General features: G+C 39.6%; 1 protein-coding gene and 1 long non-coding RNA gene across 2 annotated transcripts in view; both read right to left on the bottom strand.

The window, feature by feature from the left end:
- Nucleotides 1–588, bottom strand: part of LOC135177744 (cell division control protein 42 homolog) — a 39274-nt gene extending 38686 nt beyond the window's left edge. The window contains 1 exon segment of the mRNA XM_064148171.1: nt 25–588. Coding sequence (XP_064004241.1) covers nt 25–584 — 560 coding nt within the window. The 5' untranslated portion in view covers nt 585–588.
- Nucleotides 589–5352: 4764 nt separating this feature from the next.
- Nucleotides 5353–18477, bottom strand: part of LOC135177754 (uncharacterized) — a 51556-nt gene continuing 38431 nt past the window's right edge. Inside the window, exons 2-3 of the long non-coding RNA XR_010303148.1 lie at nt 8638–8692; nt 5353–5518 (exon numbers count right to left, since the gene is read on the bottom strand). This is a non-coding gene — a long non-coding RNA (uncharacterized LOC135177754). The remainder of the gene's footprint in view (nt 5519–8637; nt 8693–18477) is intronic.

The raw sequence follows: 18477 nt of genomic DNA, 5'->3' as shown, positions 1-18477 counted from the left end.
CTTTGCAGAAAGGGCAGCACACACCTGCGGGTCTTCTTCAGCTCTGGAGGCTCCGGGGCAGCCAATATCGCTTCATCAAATACATTCTTTAGGCCTTTCTGCATGAGCGCAGAGCATTCCACGTGTTTGACAGCCTTCAGGTCCTGGGCCAGTTTCTCAGCCGTCTCTGGAGTTATGGGCTTCTGCTTGTTCTTGGCAAGTTTCTCAATTGTTGAGGGATCATCTCTTAGACCAATTTGGGTCCCAACAAGAAGGAAAGGAGTCTTTGGACAGTGGTGAGTAATTTCGGGTACCCACTTTTCTTTCACATTTTCAAATGAAGAAGGAGATACCACTGAAAAACAGACCAGAAATACATCTGTCTGTGGATAGCTGAGGGGTCATAATCTATCATAGTCTTCCTGACCTGCTGTATCAAAGAGGCCTAGGGCGTAAGGCTCTCCTCCAATCACCACTGTTACCGCATAGTTATCAAAAACCGTTGGTACGTACTCCGAGGGGAACTTGTTCGCTGTGTAGGAGATGAGTAGGCAGGTTTTTCCCACAGCACCATCACCCACCACCACGCACTTGATCGTCTGCATAGCTGGAGCCTACCAGCAAGTTTGCAGACGACACCAAGCTGGGGGCAGATGTGACTGGATTGGAGGGCAGAAGGGCTCTGCAGCGGGACCTTGACCGCCTGGACAGATGGGCAGAGTCCAAGAGGATGGGGTTCAATAGCTCCAAGTGCAGGGTGCTGCACTTTGGCCACAACAACCCCATGCAGAGATACAAGTGGTGAAAATAAAAATCAATTAATCTGTCTTCAAACCACAATAAATAACGCTTGAGGGTACCCCAGCACAGCAGACGAAGCACACCTGAACACCTCAGCAAAACACTGGTTCAGGTGGTTTTCAGTTTTCAGAGATGGTTTTCAGCCCTTCAGAGAAGAGAGCAACCATAATAAGACAATGAGATCAACAGATGCATCCAAGACAGGTATTATTTAAATTCTACATATATCTACTGAAGGCAGCTACCACTATATCTCTTTGGGGAATGAGGCTGGTGCAGCTGAGAAAAGAAATGGTAAAGCAAAAGAATCAAGGAGAAAATTACAAAACAAACGACAACAATTCTTGTGTTTACTTAGCATGTACAAGGAGTTAATCGAAACTGTGGCAACAGCCAACCTTGTATCAAAAGACACAAAGGGAGGATACCAGAGTAGAAATAATATTTACATTGATCAAAACAGTAATCAGATGCTTCTGACTATTGTTTGCAGATTTGGAGTGATCTAAAAGAAGTTCCACAAATATTTGTACTCTCAAATGTCATGAACTTGGCTGATGAAACAAGGAACTTGAATTTACAGTATAGGATGTGAAGCTGAGTACTCTGAAGTGGCAATGTGAAAATTAGAGGGACTGGGAGATGCAAATAATTCATACCAGTTTAAAACACACAATGCTGGGGGCAGGGAGAAAAAGGGTACAGCAGAACTATATTCTCTTACCTATACATTAAACTATGGGAAAATAGAGATAACATAACTAGAATACCTGCTTGATTAGAAATCTCTTTGAGAAGAGATAATACTACCATATTGAAATAACATCCTGTGAAAATAAAAACAAGTTACATGGAAAACTTCATCTAACTGAACAAGAAACAATGTCAAAAGGATGCTAGGAAAAATCCAGACATTGAAAGGGTGGAAAGGGTCAATTACAACCACAAAATTAAATAAAGGACACTGCATAGCAAAGCCCTAAAATACACAAAGCCTAAAATATAACTCAGACCTGTCATGCCATGACATTGATTAAAACATGCTATTTTCTAAATAGAATCTGCCCAAAAGACACAGTTAAGAAAAATAGCCACCTACCTCTAAGACAACTGAAAACCCAAGGATTTCTTTTGGCTTAACACTACAGATCACAAATGAAATAAAATTGTGGCATGGAATAGCCTAACAAGCTAAGAATGAGTTTGGATCAGATCATCACGTGGATTTAGTTTCTTTTTTATTGCTTAACTGTGAAAACACAGAATTGTATGAAAGCAGGTGAAAAGACAATTAAAATTGTATTTCAGTGTCCTCAAGGATGGTTAGTCACACAAGAATGCAGACTGCATAAGCACCGACCCTGAAATATTGCTTGTACTTAGACAACAAGTCAAAGATGATGATAATTGAGGGCTAGCAGTTCAGAAGATTGCTCCTGACCATTCTGTGCACAAAGATAAAGCCAAAGTACTGATTAGGCTTCATGAAAGACTGTCACCCTTCTTGAACATTTTAACATAATTGTGCTCCTTTAGCTACTCTTTCCCTGTGTTCAGCCTGGACAGAGCCAATTTAAATGCGTTTCCCACAAATGAGCAATTTTCATAGGTATTGGATGTTGTCTTGGACATTTCAAGTTCAACATCTTTGTGATGAGACATTTTGCATGGGTTTACAATTCTGTGCTTCTTGGGGAGCTTTGCTGAATATTTCTGAATCCAGGCTCTTATTCTCTGTAACTGTTCCTTAGCATATAGGCAGAGAGAGAAAAACGAAGCTAACATACAAGTCACATATCTCTTAACACAGTTCTTATTTTCTTTGTTGTTGTTTTTTGTTTATTTGATTGATTTGTTGTTGTTTTGTGGTCTGGTGGTCTTGTTTGTGGTTTGGGGTTTGTTGTTGTCATTGGGGTTTTTTTTTCCCTAGGATCTTTCTTTTCATTCTTTGTATTTTCTTCATTTTCCTGGTCAGTACAGAAAGAAATATGCTTTTTTATTGGTGTGTGTACATGTGTAAAAATACACCTTCAGACGTTTCAGGTTGTTATTAAAATGAAACAACTCACAGCATTTTCAGTAGCAGAAGCACAGAGCAATTATTTATAACTTTAAACTGCTGAAAGCAACAATATACGTGGCAAATACTCGAGAGCAGCAGTACATATCACTGATTTTTGCACACTACCCACAGTTACCTTTCTCTTGGGACAAGAATATGAAACAAAACAGGCCAAGGCTTCTGCTGAAGTTCATTCTTTCTATATTTGTGATCTAATAAGTGCTGTTTCTTATCACTGAAGAAATAGCTGATCAGGCATAGAAAAGATTTTGGTCTGTCTTCATCAGAGTAATCACAGCCAATGCTTTGTGAAATGAATTTTCAAACAAAAGGCCTGATTCTCGAAAGTCCTGGGCTCTTTGCATGAATAAGAGAAGAGATGTGATTGAGGAATATCAGTATCAGTTCCCAAACTAAATACCTATGTGTATGAGTATCCCAAAACAAGTGTAAAAAGCAAAAAAGTGTAACAATGTTCCATCTTTGTTCATATCATACAGCTAATAATATTGGCTGAACTGCTATCTTCAGCTTTCACAGAGCTGGTATCATAAACCTTTTATGTTACATACATATATAGGTGTGTATGTATAACACACAGTATTATAGCAAATTAAAGATACAAAAGTGTGCTACTTTAGAAACCTAAAAAGGCATGTGAGGGTTATTAGTAAGTTCTCCAGTACATGGGTGGTAAGACTCTAGAATAGGTTGCCCAGGAAGGTTGTGGGTGCCGCCTCCCTGGGGATGTTCAAGGTAAGGTTGCAGCCAGGTCTAGTTGAGAGGTGTCCTTGGCAGGGACATTGGAGGAGATCATCTCTAAAGTCCCTTCCAACCTAATCCATTCTGTGATTCCATGAATCTATAAGGATGGGCAGTACTCATGATGAGCAGACATATTTATTTGGACAACATCTAATACCTATGTATTTTTGTTTATTACTTTTGAAGTCTTTCTTTTTTTCTGGTCTTTATATAACCTACTGATTAACCTTCTGAGCCAGCCAAAGCTTTGGTATATTTCACATCCAGGTAGTCTTCCTATCTCCATTCTGTTCAAACAATGAGCTGGTAAAACACAATACTGTCCTTACAGAATTGCAGTGCTTTATATTCCAAACTTAATAGTCCTTCATGCTTCTTCATTCATCTTTTTTCCTTGAAAATCCAATCACACAAAAATCACTACATTGGATCAGATTTGTAGAGTAATTCAGCTCAGGATCCCAGCTCCCAGCAACGAAAACTACCAGGTACAATAGTTGGAGAAAAGCTTACAGATGAGAGAAATCAGACTTGCAGAAAATTGTTACATAGACCTTTAATGTATTTAGAGTCTTAAGCCATTAATCATAAACTTTTTATCCTTTTAAATAGAAATTATAACAAGGTTTAGCTCTGGTAAATATGTAATCCATCTGTTAATCTTTCCATATTGAAGGACAACCTTAGACAATGACTACTGCAGGTTAATTTTATACTGAATGGAAATATAAACTTGCAATCATTTTCATTTGAGTATTTTACAGTTTCACTTAAATTCACCTCTAGTACAGAGAAAAGAAAAATCTCTGATCTTTCTTTCCTGTGTGCAATCATAGAACCACTACAACTGGAAAAGACCTTTAAGATCATCAAGACCAACCATAACCCAACTACCATGACCACTAAATGATATCCTAAATAACACTAAAGATCACTAAATGATACACCACATCTACACACTTCTTGAAAGCCTCCATGGATGGTGACAGCAACACCTCCCTGGGCAGCCTGTTCCAATGCCTCACCACTCTCTCAGTAAAGTTTTTTCCTAACGTCCAATCCAAACCTCCCCTGGCAAAATTTGAACTCATTTCCTCTCATCCTATTGCTGGTTACTTGTATGAAAAGACCAACACCAGACTTGTTGCAACCTCCTTTCAGGTCACTGTAGGGAGCAGAAGACAGACATCAACTCTGTTCTTAATCACAGATTTGTTAGGGTTGGAAGAGACCTCAAGGATCCTGTAGTTCCAACCCTCCTGCCATGCACAGGTACACCATCCACTAGATCAAGTTGCCCACATCACTCTTTCTTTACAAATCATATTTCAGGTCTTTTAGGAAGTGAACCTTCATACAATAGTGTACTGTGAAATTCGCCTCAGAATATGAACGTGTTCAACAGTGTTACATTGAGTTCTATCTGTCTATCTTGCTTTTTGCAGTAAAATTTAACCCTGGCTGATAGCTATCCTTAACTGTCTTAATTATTTAAAACATAATATATAATAATGCCTAACTTTAACAGTGTGAAAGCTCCAATTCTGTTTCTTTAAAACAGGTAGCAGCCACACACAGATCTGACTAATTTCCACTGATGTATGTGCAAACCTGGTCAGGACTAAAACAAGCATAGCTTAGATCGCCTCCTGAGAAACTGAACCGAAAGTGCTTTAAAGAAACATTTGAAAACTGATCATAATTATGAGCCTCCTCTTCAAAAGATCACAATTCATCAACAAGGATTGAAAGTGAAGCTTATTTATTGAGAAACTGAGACTTACTGAATGTTGTAGGTATTCAGTTACAGATGTTTATTTTTGTCAGAGTAGAAGTTCAGAAAGCACATGAATAACAACAAAAAATATTCCACTATTCCATGTGCTCTTCTCAGATTGTGCCCAGTATAGCCTATTTGAAAAGATGATTAAAAGCAATGAGCTGCAAGATAAAGGCAATAATAATGGAATAATATATTACAGGTCTGATTGACTTGAGATTTTGTTCTATGAGAGCTTCCTGCCTTTGAAGTAAAAGATTAAGAGCTCTGCAGAAAAGAACAGCTTTTGGTTTGTTATGGTTAGGGTGCTTTTTTCCCCTGTTATTTCTACACAATAAAGCTAATGAATGATTTTGACTAATAGACAGTGCCAGGAAATTCAACAGTAAAGCTGAAAATGGAAAGGGAAATAACTTTTCATGTTCAAATAAATGCCAATAATTTGAAAAATTAAAGGCAAAACCAAGTTGTTGAGTATAAAATAAACATTTAATCCTTAGAGTTGTTTATCTAAGTGAAGTAATATCTTGCACATTAACAATGTTAAAGCACTTTGATGAAGGACTGATTTTGGGTTTTCCAGCTGAACTGTACTCTACAGTATTTAATGTCATTCATCAGGTTCTTTTCTTGATAGAACTGAACAGAACACATGAATCCAGTTCTGGTATGCTTGACACTCACTGCCTCAAGATCGAAGAATCTCACAGAATTTCAGAATCACAGAATGTCAGGGGCTGGAAGGGACCTTGAAAGCTCATCCAGTCCAACCCCCCTGCCAGAGCAGGATCACCTAGACTAGATCACACAGGAACACATCCAGGCAGGTTTTGAATATCTCTAGAGAGGGATATTCCACAACCCCCCTGGGCAGCCTGTTCCAGTGTTATGGCAACCTCATAAGAAAAAAATTCCTCCTCATGTTTCCATGGAATTTCCTATGCCTCATTCCACACATTGCCCCTTGTCCTGTCATCAGGCATCACTCAGCAGAGCCTGGCTCCATCCTCCTGGCACTCATCCTTTGCATATTTATAAACATTGATGAGGTCACCTTTCAGTCTGCTCTTCTCAAAGCTCAAAAGCCCCAGCTCCCTCAGTCTCTCCTTATAAGAGAGTTGTTACATTCCTTTCATCATCTTTGTGGTTATGTGATGGACTCTCAAGCAGTTCTATGTCCCTCTTGAAATGGGAGGCCCAGAATTGGGCACACTACTCCAGATGCAGCTTCACCAGGGCAAAGTAGAGAGGCAGGAGAACTTCTCTTGATGTACTAGCCACACCCTTTTAATAGACCCCAGAATGGCATTCTCCCTGCTGGCCACAAGAGCACATTGCTGGATGTTTGCATTCCCTCTCAAATATATTTTCAAAGCCAAATTTGACCCCATCTGTCTCATCATCTGATAGTGTAATTTGACATCATGGGAGTGCTCACCTGGAGAGATTGCCACGTCCAGCCAGCATCCTCCATTGTATTTTTAGGTAGCCTAAACCTACATCTACCGACCTGAAGACACATCTCCAAGAATGCACATCACTATGTCCTCAAGCTGGGCTGCAGAGTCAGCATACCTGTGGTTCTTGATAAATTTGCACATGGCTGCTGCCTACATCTTGTTTCACCACTACAGTGGCAAAGTTGAGAACTAGTCACAAGGACCACAGTAGCTAGTCTGACTTTTCACAAGATCCTCTGCTCTTAAAGTTTCTGCTCTGTCTCTTGACTGCTGGTCAAGAGACAAGACAATGGCTGCAATCTCTTTAAAGCACAAGAGTTAAAGCTTGCAGTGAACCTGAAAATCATGACATGCCAGCATAAAAATCTAGCAAAAGTGCACATTCCTACTTCCCCTTGACAGCTGCTGAACTGAGTTTGATGGTTTCTTGCTTTGTTCTTTCCTTCTTTGTTTTCCTTTCCATCACTGTTTCCAGAAAAAGCAATGGTGATTCTCATAGCCAATAGAAATGATAGTACTAGCTCACAAATTAAAGCATTTAGAAAGGAGATTACATCTTTAAGCATCACCTGTACACGAAATATAGCCTATTACACACACATCCCACATTTCTACGTTACTAACTGTCGAGGATACAGGTGGGATACTGTTTCATGTAACTCACACAATGGTGCTTCCCTTCTGATCAGGTTCTGGTGAACTTGCTCTGTGATCACAGAATTGTAGAATCACAGTGTGGTATGGGTTGGAAGGGACTTCTGGAGATTATCTAGTGCAGTGCCTGTGATGAAGCTTTTAGGTCTGCCCAAAGCAGGTTGCACAATATCATTTTCAGGTGGATGTTTAGTATCTACAGATAAGGAGACCAGAACCACTCCAGGCAGCCTGATCCTACATTCTGCCATCCTCAGAGTAATTTTTTTTTTCCTTATATGTTCCAGTTCTCATCATTTTCCCTTTATCCTGTCTCTGGGCATCACTGAAAAAAGTCTGGCTCCATCCTCTTGACACTTGCTTTTTGATATTTAAAAGCACTGATAAGATCCCCTCTTAGTCTCCTCTGCAGGCTACACAGCCTCAGGTCTCACAGCCTCTGCTTGTGAGATGCTCCTGTCCCCTTATCAACTTTGTAGCCCCCAGCTGGACCCTTCAGTGTTTCCTTCTCTGCCTTGAAATGGGGAGGCCAAAAGTGGTCAAAATACTCTCAGTACACAGTACACACTACACTCAGTACACAGAAACACTCTGTACACTAGTTCTGTAGTGATGAGAGTGGGTTAGGGAAACTCATCAAGCTCTGAACACTTCCAGAAAGGTTCTAGAGAAGCATTTTAGCATATAGATTTGAGATAAACACAGAACTAAAGTGTTGCTTCCCATTGCATCATTACTAGCAAAACAGAATCTGGTCAGTTCTGTTTGGTCAAAACCAAGATATCTACAAATACTATATTTAAAATAAAGATGTGAATACGTTTTCTTAGTTTATTAAATGTGTACTAGTGAGTAGCAGCTTGAGCAACCTCACACCTGAAAAAATATTTTAGCTTAAGTCAGAGGATTTAAGCTTACTAAAATGCATAGATCATGCTCCCTGACATCTAGAGCTTGCTCCAAATGGCCTTGATTTCTCACTTTTAATTCATATTGAAAACAACTTTCATGTGTTCAAATCAAGAAGTCAATACAGTTTTATTTTGCAACTGAAAATTCTGGGTTTAGATGGAGGTGTCAATCAGCCAGAGAGAAAGAAATTATTTAAAGCAGAAAAAGCAGAAAATAATGCTTACCACAGGCTTTGTTTCTTATTCTTGTGCTGCTTTTATCCCAGAAGCCAGTTATTATCTAATAGGGAACATGAAAGGATACCAGAGAGGAGTAGTTAGCAATTTAATAGCTGGAGAATTCCATAAACATTCAAGTTCATAATTCTATGTTTGGGCATACTGAACTCAGATCTGTTGCTTAAGGTTTTTTCCTCTCCATTCCACTATGAAATTAACTGAAGTGAGCCTTTAAGCAGAAACCGAAAACAGTAGAAATCTGTTTCCTAAGCAAAGGAACAAATTCACCCTCAGTTGAAACCAAACTATTGCAAAACCACAAAGCGTAGAGTGCAAAGAACCAGAAAAGATTACTGTGACCTTCTGTGAGGCAGGACAGAGCAATCTTTCCTGGGCTAGCTTGCAGTCACTGGCTGCTGTATTTATGCAGCGGCTGTAGGACATACGAAGGTAGTAGAGATTTGAAGTTGGGTTTTTTTTTGGTCTAGTGGTGTCAGCTTGGATTTTTTTACAGCTTTATCTTTTTATCTGCCCTAATTGAAGCCTGCTCTTACACTAGAGAATAAATATATACAAAAAGTCCCTTAAGAGAAGCAGAATGGCAAGGGACTAATCAATCCATTGGTAACATAACAAAAGCTACTCTGACTGAAATTCTCTGTTGACACCAATGATGAAATACCCTTCTTTTCAGTGTAGCCAGAAAACACAACAGGTGAGAATTACTTTATCACTTACAAACATCAAATTGTTTTTCATTTGCTTCCTTTTTCATACAAATACATAGTGCTGGTTATAGCCAAAGACTGTAGAAGCACTGAAGCAGAATATTAAAGAAATAAAACTAGTTCAGTCTTTAGGGGAGATGCTGTAGACTTCACAGTTTCATATCCTTGGGCTGCAGAATACATAAGAACTAAGCTCATTCTCTGTATAGGTACAAAGCATTTGAAGAAAGACAACCATCAGGTTGTCAGCCTCAATCTTACAGCACTAAAGAAAAACACAGTCCTGTCCTTGGATTTATTTAACATATTTTTGTAGCATTTAATAGGAAAAAAAGAATTCACAAAACCTCTGATACCCTCAGAGACTTTCTGCGTTTTAAATGAGTTGGTTCATATCATGGAAACAGTACAGATGGATTAGCAATGTCCTAGTTTTATCTAGGTCTCCTCTTAAGGAAGCAGTTCCATGACTGAAGTCCTCTGCATTTTGCTGAACTTGAAAAGGGAATTCTCTGTGCTCCTAAAAGCAAATGGCAAGGGAATTGAAAGCCTTTTGCTTGATATATAAACACTCCATGAGGAAAAAAAAATAAATCTATATTCACAGAGGAACACTGAGAATAGATTTGTGATTAGTCACATCATTACTCAGTTATACATCTAAGCAGAACATTCAGACAGAATGAGGAAGAGACATTGCAAAGAAGAAAAGGGATGAAAAGTGCTCACCTCAAGCACATGCACAGAAATAAGGACATGTCTACTGGACAACATTATGGGGAAGCACAAGTGAGTACCTTTCTGAAGTGCATGCCACACAAGGAAGAAATGGGAGGAATTAAAGGTGTGCATACAGTGCAGAGTTGGAAGCTTATTGTGATCACAGACTGGAGTGTTGCAGAGAATTATAGGCTCTTTAGGAAGGAAAGGCTGGGGTGGAGAAGAAGGAGAATTGCATTTTATGTGAGAGCATGGACAAAATAAATGGTGACTTGGTTTGGGATGGATGCCAAACCACCCGAGAGTTTACACATTAGGATTAGAGGGAAGCTCAGTAAGGGTACACTGTTGTGGATGTCTGCAACAGACAAAGTAGTAGATAAAGCCTTCTTTGGACAGCTAGAAAAAGCCTCACACAGGCTCTGGTTCTCATGAGGATCTTCAATCATTTTGATATGCTGAAGAGGCAATGCAGGAGAACACTGTAGTGTTTCCCAAACCATAAATATCATGTTTAGTATAAAAGGGAAATTTTGCTGAGGATGAAGGATTTCCCATTTAAGCTTCTGCTCTTGCTTTGGCTCCTCCTGACTCTGCTTCTCTCTCTTCTACAGCTCTTGAAGACTACCTTCACATTAATTGTGATCACCATAACTTTATTGGGCTGGATGTAGCTTTGTATATTTTCCACTGGTATTAATTTGGCTGTTTAATTAAATCCATCTTCATTTCAGCCCATGGGTCTTCTCATCTTTTAGCAATTCCCCTTCTCTGCTGGAGGTGAATCATCAGGTAATAGAGCAACTGCTCCACTTTAGCCCTGGGTATAAGCTAAAAGTAGACAGCGTGTCAGAAAGTAAGCATAGAAATGGTGTAGACACAAGTTCTGCCAGTAAGCAGTGAACACACAAAATAAAAACTAGAGAATCTCAAATATGATGAGTAATGAGTTGGAAATTACTCTGTTAAATAAAGATGAACAAGAGTAGGCATGTAAACAAAATCTGACTTTGTGGGCAATGTACACTCTTCCTAAGGTGTATAGACCTCCCAGGTCCTGGAAAAGCAAAGTGCATGACTTCAATTTTGATGCGCTGGTGCAGCAAATTAAAAAAGTTTAAGATGTCTGGAACAAATATGTAATCCTATAGGCAGAGAAAATGACTCCTATTAAAAGGAATGTTCTGCCTAGATTGCCATTATTACTGTTTCAATCTCTCCCAGTAGTACTCTTTGGCATAAGTGCCATGGAGAAAAAGCATGATTTTCAATTTTATAAGAAAGAAATAAAAAGAGTGGATCATTCAGCTGCAGAGGCCAGCTTCATAAAGTGAGTCCAGCAGTGCCAGGTATGGATTCTGGCTCCTAATGCAAAATTGCAGAGATCTGAATCAAATCAAGACTGACTTTACAAAGATAAGAGTGTGACCCAGAATATCCTTGCCAATACATCAAGTTAGCTCATCCTTCCTGTGCAGTCCAGAGAATGACTAAATGCTGCATTGCCCAATTCTGTTGTTTTATGTTCTAGGATCTATGTATTCATTTCTAGATGTAATATTTCTGTTTTGATGCAGAAATCAGAAGATTGCACTGGTTGAAACACAAGAACACATGAAAAGAGTCAGCAAGTTGCACAAATGCTGGGAATATTCTCTGGCAATATTAGTCAGACAATAAGAGCAGGACAAGTGACAGTGCTATCACACACACAGCGGATTGGTGAAGGAACATCAGCAGAAAGAAAATGGATGATGGTAATACACTAAAGAAGGAGGGGGAAAGTATGATAGGAGGATATTGCGTCTAGTTCTGGGCTCCTCAGTTCAAGAGGGACAGGGATCTACCAGAGAAAGTCCAAGGGAGGGCTACAAGGATGCTGAAGGGAATGGAGCACTGCCTGATGAGGAAAGGCTAAGAGATCTGGGGCTGTTTAATCTGGAAAGAAGAAGACTAAGAAAGGATCTAATAAATGTATGTAAATATCTGAGGGCTGGGGATCAAGAAGGAAGGGAGAGGGACAGCCTCTGCTCACTTGTGCCCTGGGACAGGACAAGGTGCAATGGATGGAAACTACAGCACAGGAAGTTCCACCTCAACATGAGGAAGAAGTTTACTGTAAGGGTCACAGAACACTGGAACAGGCTGCCCAGAGAGGCTGTGAAGTCTTCTTTTCTGGAAACTTTTAAGCCCTGTCTGGATGCATTCTTGTGTGATCAATGCTAGATTCTATGGTGCTACTCTGGCAGGGGGGTTGGACTCAAAGATCTCCAGAGGTCCTTTCCAAACCCTAACATCCTGTCAACCTGTGATATGTCTCTTGAGTACATATATGTAGGAAAGACTATTTGCACATAACATGCAAAGTTCCATTATCCATGCACAGGAGGTAAGATTTACAAAGAGCTTTGACAGAAACACAGGTAGTTATATTAATGTTAATACATGAGATGGTTCTACCCTTTTTCATGGATTTGTTTAGTTTAAATTACACAAAATAAACCACTTGTTATTACTAACTTCTGTTTCATTTATCTCAGCAATGGCATTCTCTCAGCTATGGTAACAATGTTTATGGCACGGTGGCTACAATAATTACTCTGAATCTAGACACTGCCCCAAATTATCAGTAATTCATCAAATATAGTATTGGTTTTTTTTTCTCCTGCATTTATTTGGTGAAACATTCTTCACTCCATGCAAACATTCATTCCCACACAGATTACACATAAAGACTTAATTGCAGTTTAACAAAGCAGATTATAGTTAGATAATAAAAGTGGTTCTCTCTAGGTCTTAAGTATAAAAAAAAATCATAACTCTGGTACTGATTTTATTCTTACAAATGACTGAATAAATTCTCACTCTAAAAGCTTAACTTCTTGGGTTTTGTTGGGTTTCATTACTCATAAAGGTATAAAAAAAAAGACCCCAACAAAACATGATTGTAACAGGGAGAATGTCCTTGTTCCATGATAGGCACCTCTAAGAGTTTGTAGTGAAAAAATGAATGGCAGCATCCTGGCCTGTACCAGAAACAGTGTGGCCAGCAGGACAAGGGAAGTTGTTCTTCCCCTGTACTCCACACTGGCCAGGCTGCACCTTGACTTCTGTGTCCAGTTCTGGGCTCCTCAACTCAAGAGAGATGTTGAGGTGCTGGAATGTGTCCAGAGAAGGGCAACAAAATGGTGAGGGGCCTGGAACACAAACCCTATAAGGAGAGGCTCAGGAGCGACCTCATTGCTGTCTACAACTACCTGAAGAGAGGTTGTAGGCAGGTGGGGGTTGTTCTCTTCTCCCAGGCAACCAGCAACAGAACAAGGGGACACAGTCTCAAGTTGTGCCAGGGAAGCTATAGGCTGGATGTTAGGAGGAAGTTCTTGCCAGACAGAGTGATTGGCATTGGAATGGGCTGCCCAGGGAAGTGGTGGAGTTGCTGTCCCTAGAGGTGTTCAAGAAAAGCCTGGATGAGGCACTTAGTGCCATGCTCTAGTTGATTGGACAGGGCTGGGTGCTAGGTTGGCCTGGATAACCTTGGAGATCTCTTCCAACCTGGTGGATTCTATGATTCTATCCACAGATGTGACAGTGCACACATCCTATCCTTCCTTCTTTTCCATGCAAACAATCATTCAGGAACAGCCTTGGTAGTTGGATGTTCTGTATTCTAAGTCTAAAATATTAAATAAGATATAATTTCTGCATCCTGCATTGCTATTTGTTCTGAAATAGGTTTTGGACATTTGTAATTAACATGGGAAATAAGTTAGCAGAGCAGCAGAAATATGAAAGTGCCAGGTGGCTGATTTGTTAGAAACTCATGAGCAGTTTCATTAGTTCAGATCAAAATTCAAAGAGAGTCTTGATTAATTTCTTTTTAAAGCCATGTAGTGAATCTTACATAAGTATGGTAAATTGCCTTAGAAAGCATTTCTATTTCCGTGCATAATTAAATCAATACTCGTGTCAAAACACATCCAAACATAATTTCTGATATACACAATTAGCAATGAAGTGATTCATATAGACTAAAGGACAACTGTTAAGGATTAACTTTAGAAGTCTTTCTTCCAATTCCCAATAACAATAACGAGTGTAAAAACAAAAACAAAGTAAATTGATATGGTTTTCTTTATGAGAGCTTTAGAAGTTCAATAAGAATTAAATAAGAACAAGTTCTTTACCAGGAGGATGGTGGAGCACTGGAACAGGTTGTTCAGGGAGGTGGTTGGGGTCCCATCCCTGGAGGTACTCAAGGTGAGGTTCCATGAGGCTCTGGACAACCTCATCTAGTCAAGGATGTCTCCGCTTACTGCAGAAGGGCTTGGACTAAATGATCTTTAGAGGTCCCTTCCAACCCAAAATACTCTCAGATTCTCTGAAATACTTGAGTCTTACTAATGCTCCATTGTCTATATCTTGCCATGCTGTTTTTCCATCAGATGTCAGAGTAGCTGAAGTCCCCCAGCAGAGCCTGTGAGTGGGAAGCCTCCTGTAGCTTGATTAGGAAGGGTTCATCAGTGGCTCCCTTTTATCAGGTGGACTGTAGTAGACATCAAAATACATACAAAATGCTTTAACAGACCTTCTCCTCTCTGGAGAGGCTGTGGGGTGACCTTATTGTGGCCTCTCAGTATCTGAAAGGGGCCTACAAGAAAGCTGGGGAGAGACTTTTTAGGATGTCAGGTAGTGATAGGAGTTGGGGGAATGGAACAAAGCTAGAAATGGGTAGATTCAGACTGGATGTTAGGATGTTCTTCACCATGAGAGTGGCGAGACTCTGGAACAGGTTCCCCAGGAGAGGTGGTTGAAGCCCATCCCTGGAGGTGTTTAAGGCCAGACTGGATGAAGCTGTAGACAGCCTGATCTAGTGTGAGGTGTAGCTTCCCATAGCAAGGGGGTTGGAACTAGATGATCCTTGTGGTCCTTTCCAACCTTGACTGATTCTGTGATTCTATGATTCTATACAAAATGCTTTAACAACTTAATGGGTTCTGAATTCTCAGTGGACTTGCCTGCAAAGAAAACAACTATGCCAAAATGTGTCTGCCATATATTTCAGTGGAAATTATGGCCTGCAGTCTCTTGCTTTCTCTCACACAGTTCTCTTTCAGGGCTAATTTCTACATGAAACACAGCAGATTCTTTTTTCTGTTGCCATAACAACAGGCAGAAACCTCACCATGTTGGTCAAAAGTCCCTGGCATTCATGTTAAGAAGACCTCTGAGCAAGCAAACACTTGATTTCATGAGTGCAATTCCTGACTATTTCATCTGTACCAGTGGTAAATCTGTAAGGAATGACTGGTGTGCTCCTCTTGGACAGCATCCCCACCTCAGGAACTGTGAAGAAGCCTTTTGCATTCTAGAAGGGGCCAGAATTTGTGTGTGGCAGTCATATACACCTACAACTCTGAAAAGATAACCAATGTGGACTTAATTGCAGGTGTTCCAGCAGCTTGTTAATTATTCCAAAATGCAGTTTGCTCAGATTTTAGATAAGTAATTTTTTTTCTGATTCATTCACATGAGTGGTCATTTCTCTCTTCCTGACCATATACCACTGCATCCTCCACTTTGTATCAAGTGCCTACCTGGAATACATTGAATATTGACTGTGAGAAGCTACATGCACTGAAACCAAGTGCAGACATCAACAGGTGGAATTTCCTATTCAGGACTCATGTAGGTCATATATAGAAAAGAGAAAGGAGGCATGAGGGCAAACATTGAGAGTTTTGCTATAAGTTCAGCAAGGGTTTTTGATCAAATTTGTCCACTATAGTGTGCATGTGGATATTTCATGCTAGAATAACTATGTTTACAGACATTCAAGATCCAGTAAGGCAAGACAAACATAGCCATAGCTGAACATGGATTTTTTTTTTTTTATCATTGACTGGAATATAAGTAGCAAGTTGAAGTCTAATCCATAACTTATGTGTCAGTCATTGGCTCTGTCACTAATTGTTTTTAATACAATTTAGATAGCTCTGATCTGAGTATTTCAAGGAACATTACAGTATGTGCCAGCTGTGAGATCTGAGAGATCTCCAGCCTCTGGAAATGTATTCAAGAACACATCTGAGATTCCAGGTGTGCAAGGAATGTGACTTATTCCTTTTAGTCCAGTCTTGCTGCCTTGCATTGCTCCTCACCTCACATAACAATACTTGATCCTGCACTAAGAAAGAGGAGGCTGTTAAAACAATCTTTAGAGAAAGGAGTAATATATCACAGAATCACAGAATGTTAGAGGTTGGAAGGGACCTCCAGAGATCCTCAAGTCCTGAGTGAACTACCCTAGGTGATCCTTCCTTGGCAGGGAGATTGGGCTCAATGGTCTCTGGAGGTCCCTTCCAACCTCTAAAAAGTTCTGTGGTTCTGTGATTCTGAAGTCCAACCTTCCTGCCAAGGCAGGATCACTTAGGTCAGTCCACACAGAAATATATCCAGGCAGGTTTTGAAAGTCTCCAGAGAAGGAGACTCCACAGCCTCTCTGGGCAGCCTGTTGCAGGGCTCTGTCACCCTCACTGTAAAGAAGTTTTTCCTCATGTTGAGGTGAATCCTTCTATGTTCAAGTTTGTATCCATTGCTTCTTGTCTTATTGTGCACCAGTGAAAAGAGTTTGGTCTCCTCCATTTGACATCAACTTGTTTGAAGGTTAAGTGTATGAACACCTATTTGAGTGTGTTTGTGCACAAACATTAGAATCATAGTGAATATAATTATCAATGTATATATTTGAGCAGCACAAATTACTTTTCCACTCCCTCTGCACTGACCAAGATTTGGGTTTTTTTCATTTCTATTAGCTGAGGAGTTCAAAGTGTTCTTCCTGTCTCATTCAGCTATTAAATATAATGAATATTAAGACAGGAATTTATTTGAAGTGATGTGAAATAACCTGGACACTTAAATGCACCTAAAAATCACCTAAAATCTCCTCAGTTTCTCTCTTAAATATACCAGGCTCTTTAAAAAAATATAATCTAACAATTATTTCTTAAACAATTATTTATTTTCCTAGTTTGTTTTTCCTTTTAGCTCATTTAGAAAGGATCTTCCCTCAAGGAAGGAGGACAACAGAATAAACAATATGAAAGCCCTTCTACTACCAACATCAGAGAAATCTAACCTACCTGTCACTTGAGGATTTGGGGTTCTATGTCTCTTAATCTAATGTGAAAGGTGTGGAAATTTTCTATGCTCTCCTTAAGCTTTCCTCCTACAGTTTCATAGAGACATAAAGAAGAGAGGTCGGATAAAATGAAAAGAAAGAAGCAATCAAAACCAAAACCACAACGAAGCAAAAACTAAGCACAAAAATTTAATTCAGTTCCAAAAGAGAAGCAAGAAGCATAATTATTCTTTTTATAATAAAAATTCTGTTTGAAACAGAAGAAGGTGGTCATTAAAAGCATCAGTACTACTCTTACAATTACTTTGGGTTCCTTGCTATTAAGAACAATATTCTCCAACTAAAGAACTATTTTTCTACTAAACAAGGTTCTCTTGAGCTTTCTGAATTGTGTCTATTCTCCACCTCTAAAGTGCCTGGATTAATTAGAGCATGACCTGCACAATAAGTAAGAGACAAAATGTTACCAATAAATGATGACACTTCAAAGACACAAAGGAGGTTACTTGATATAGAATTCTGTGAGCTTCTCCATTCAGAGGAAGGCCCCAAGGCATTTGAATTTAGTTCAAGCTATTGTAGGTAGGTAGAATACTCAAATGTGTCTTAGTTTTTTGTGAATACTTTCAAATACAATTAGCTGAAACCGAAGTGCTAACCACCCACAATAGAACCACATCTGCATTACTGATGGCAGAACTTCAAAAGGCTCAGAGTTCAGATTCATTTCAGTTCTTCAGTAAGAAATAAGCATGCAGGTGGCATTGCAACCTTTTGAACTTGCAGCCTAATTTTCCTTTGGTTCCAGTTTTGATCTCCCAGAAATTCTTTATAAAGCCTTTCCAATACCTCTCTCTTTTTTCTTTTTGCTCACATAGCAGTGTGGAAAACTACTTCCCTTGATTATTATTTTATATCTACTGCATCTCTTTTGTTCTTCACCATTTCCAGGATGATGTGCTGAAATGACAGCTTTCTTCTGGAGTCCAGAGCGTTTGGAAATCAAACTACAAGGAAAATTCTCATGAGCTGAGCCACAACTTAATCCCTCCCTAGATTGAGCAGTGCTTTCAAAATGATAGCATGTCATTTCAAGTTATAGCATGCACTGAAACCTATGCCCTGAAATGCAATATTCAGAGACTTGTTTCTTTCAAAAGCCAATAGCTGCACCCCCACTCCCCCAGCAAGGGAATACTAATTGGGATTTTACCTATCTTGGTAAGGAGGTAAGGAGGACTGATAACAGGATTCCTA

Source organism: Pogoniulus pusillus, chromosome 1 (assembly GCF_015220805.1).
Source record: "Pogoniulus pusillus isolate bPogPus1 chromosome 1, bPogPus1.pri, whole genome shotgun sequence".
NCBI lineage: Eukaryota > Metazoa > Chordata > Aves > Piciformes > Lybiidae > Pogoniulus > Pogoniulus pusillus.
Note: the sequence above shows the minus strand (reverse complement) of the source record. Positions and strands in the feature narration are given on the sequence as shown.